General features: G+C 40.6%; 1 protein-coding gene across 3 annotated transcripts in view; it reads right to left on the reverse strand.

Annotated features, from left to right (window-relative positions):
* Window positions 1–627: 627 nt before the first annotated feature.
* LOC136633079 (cytosolic phospholipase A2 zeta-like) overlaps window positions 628–2,974 on the reverse strand; it is a 98,853-nt gene continuing 96,506 nt past the window's right edge. For all 3 annotated transcript variants that reach the window (XM_066608538.1, XM_066608537.1, XM_066608539.1), the window contains one exon: window positions 628–1,994. In XM_066608538.1, the coding sequence (XP_066464635.1) occupies window positions 1,747–1,994 (248 nt within the window). In that variant the 3' untranslated portion in view covers window positions 628–1,746. The remainder of the gene's footprint in view (window positions 1,995–2,974) is intronic.

Genomic DNA, 2,974 nt, shown 5'->3' on the forward strand with positions numbered 1-2,974 from the left:
GTGCTGATACCCCTCCCGACTCAAATCATAGGCCTCTCACTAGCCAAGCCAGAATCCTACCTCACACGGATGAGGGGCAAAACCCCCCCAAAACAGCAGTCTGTGTAGGAATTCTGGCTTTTCAATTCCCAATTATTGTTTTGCAGACCTGTATAAAGGGTCTGACATTGATTTGTAGGAATGCTGCCATGCAATTCCATCTTCCTAATTTGCACCTAACATTCATGGATTTGAGCCACGTATTTGCTGAATGGGCATTGCTTATTTTACTTTGTTTTTTGCACACGTACTTTGTTTTTTGGGGGGGTTTTTGCACACGCAAAAAGTAGACAACCAAGCTCCCATTCATTGAAATGAGCACATATTGAACTAATTACACTAATTGCCCTTTTTTTTTCGCAATGGAAGTCTGTGCAAAATATGCTTATGCAAATGAACCTTTTGAAATCAATGGATTCTATTCACTGTGTTTTACGCATGCAAATTTTCTGTGCATAATATGCTACACAAATACGTGTGAATCCGGCTTAAGACATACGTCCACATAAACCCATGAACGTTACCATAAACAAGACTGAATGCAGAATGTGGAAAGAGCGGTAAATATATAAAAGATAAATAAAAAACTAATTTGCTTCCCATATTTAATTGTACCCTAAACCCACAAAACACAGTCATCAAATTAGAAAAGATTGGGCAGGTCAGGATTGGCTTAGTTTGCGGTTTTTGGTAAGCGGATATTTTCTTTATATTACTCGATATAGTGTATACATGTTCCGCAGTGCTGTACACACATTTCCATCACTCACGCATATAAAAGGCTTGTCCACCTTTAAACTATTGATGACTTTGCCTATCTACACACGGTTGAGTGCGATATCGGGCTGAGAAACTCAGCCTAATATCGCGTTCACAAATGTGCGTTTTAACAGCGATAAGTTCAATCAAGTAGCAATCCTCCGGCGCGGCTTTCAGCTGTGTCAGAGGATCGGCAAGCGTTTCACGTTCTCTTCAATGAGAAACCTCACATGGCACACCTTGTGATGTGTTTTACTTTCCTATTGAAAACAATGGGCAGTGCGTTCTAAAGAACGCAAAAAGATGGGACATGCAAAGATTCAAAATAATGGTGTTCATATTCGTGCGACTTGTAACACAAAAATCTCGCACGAGTTTCTCAGCCGTGTGAAACCGGCCTTTAGTCATAAATTGTTGATTGGTAGCAGTCCACTGTCCTAGATCCCCACCAATCAAGTATTTGTGCGGTAGCTGTGTCATTGTACAGAGCTGGAAGCAGACATCTCCATACAGTTTCCAGCTGCCTGGATTGGTATTACAGGCACTGTTCCCATGGAATTCAATGGGAACAGTGCCTGCAACACCAACCTGGACCAGTGTAGTGTGTAAAGAGCTCTTTCTTTCCAGAACTCTACATTGACACAGCAGCTCGGGAAATGACTGATCAGCAGAGTTCCTAAGCAGCAGAGCTCCGCCAATCTAGTATTGACAACGAATCCTGAGGAATGGTCATCAACAGTTCAAAGGTGGAGAAGCCCTTTAAGTAAAGGTCAATAATTATAAGTGTGTTAGGTTGACATGAGCATTTAAACTTGAGCAGCTCTGTTTAAATTCTGTATAATGGAAATTTTTGGTGTCCAGTTAATGTTGATTCAGCCTATTGCAAAATTACAATTTCATGACACATACAATACTGCAGATTAGGAGAACAATTTGTTCTTTCAGTAATCAAACTTTCACATTTTTCTTTTCTTTTAGTCCACGATAGCTCGTTTTCTTTTTCCGTCTATCCAGGGCTGCCTTGAGTGCACTTTTAATTGTATGTTCGTTGTTCAATACATTGTAACGATTCAGTTCTACTAGTCTATTAAAATCAGTAGCCTCATAGGTAAAATTTTTTGTCCTGTAAGGAGAATCTTTTTCTCGAAGTAGAAAGCCTCCGAAAGCTTTTTCCTCATCGGTCTCACGAAAAAATCCTGTAACATTTGAAAACCAAGAAAAATTAGCACATACATTTCACAGAAAAAGGAAAACCATAGCATTTTTCAAAAAATTATCACAGCTTTTTTTGTGTTGCAAAAACCTGAGACTAAAAACAGAGGAGTAACGTAGGTAGTATGCTTAGCTGAAAACAGACAAATGTCCATGCAGTTCAGCCTGTTTCCACCCCCCTGTTTATCCAAAGGAAGGCAAAAAAAACCAATGAGGCAGAAGCCAATTTACCCCATTTTGGGGAAAATATTTTTTCCTGAATCCATAATGGCAGTCAGAATAATCCCTGGATCAACCTTTTACAAATGTTCCTACCTGACTTCAAGCTTGGCAGTAGAAAGATCCCCGAATCAACAACCCTTCCGGTTACTTAAGGTCTATGACCTATAATGTAATAGTGCTCTAAAATGACATCTAGTCCCCTATATCGATTTTGCCATGAGGGTATTGTAATCTGAAGTCACTGGCTAGTTGCTAGATCTGTGGGAGTCTGATCACTAGGAGCCACAAGGTTCACCACAATGGAGAACCCAGTCCCTTGCCTCCCTTCCTCCCACCTACCTCCCAGTCAAAATACTCCTCCATTCAAATTCTTGCATAATAAGGCAACTGGCTGCAACCAAACCTTTTCTTGTTGAGGACAGAATATGCCCCACTCCCTCAGCCAATGAGGAAGTATAGGAGGGGATGGAGATTACTAATGGGCTGGAATACACAATCTTGCGGCATTGAGTAAATGTTTTAAAGATTAATCTCCGATAAATTCTCACCGGTAGGTCAGATAGATGCAATAGATATAAGGAAGGAGCATGCTTTAGATCTATGTGCAAGACATCACATAGACCTTCTTCCAAAAAGCTGACAGCTTCAGGCAGTCCTAGAAAATATGTAAGAGGGAGCCAACATCTGACTGACAGCGGCAACTTGTAGGGGGAAACAGAGAGACACATTTTATGTAACTTGA

This window comes from Eleutherodactylus coqui, chromosome 6 (assembly GCF_035609145.1).
Source record: "Eleutherodactylus coqui strain aEleCoq1 chromosome 6, aEleCoq1.hap1, whole genome shotgun sequence".
Lineage (NCBI taxonomy): Eukaryota > Metazoa > Chordata > Amphibia > Anura > Eleutherodactylidae > Eleutherodactylus > Eleutherodactylus coqui.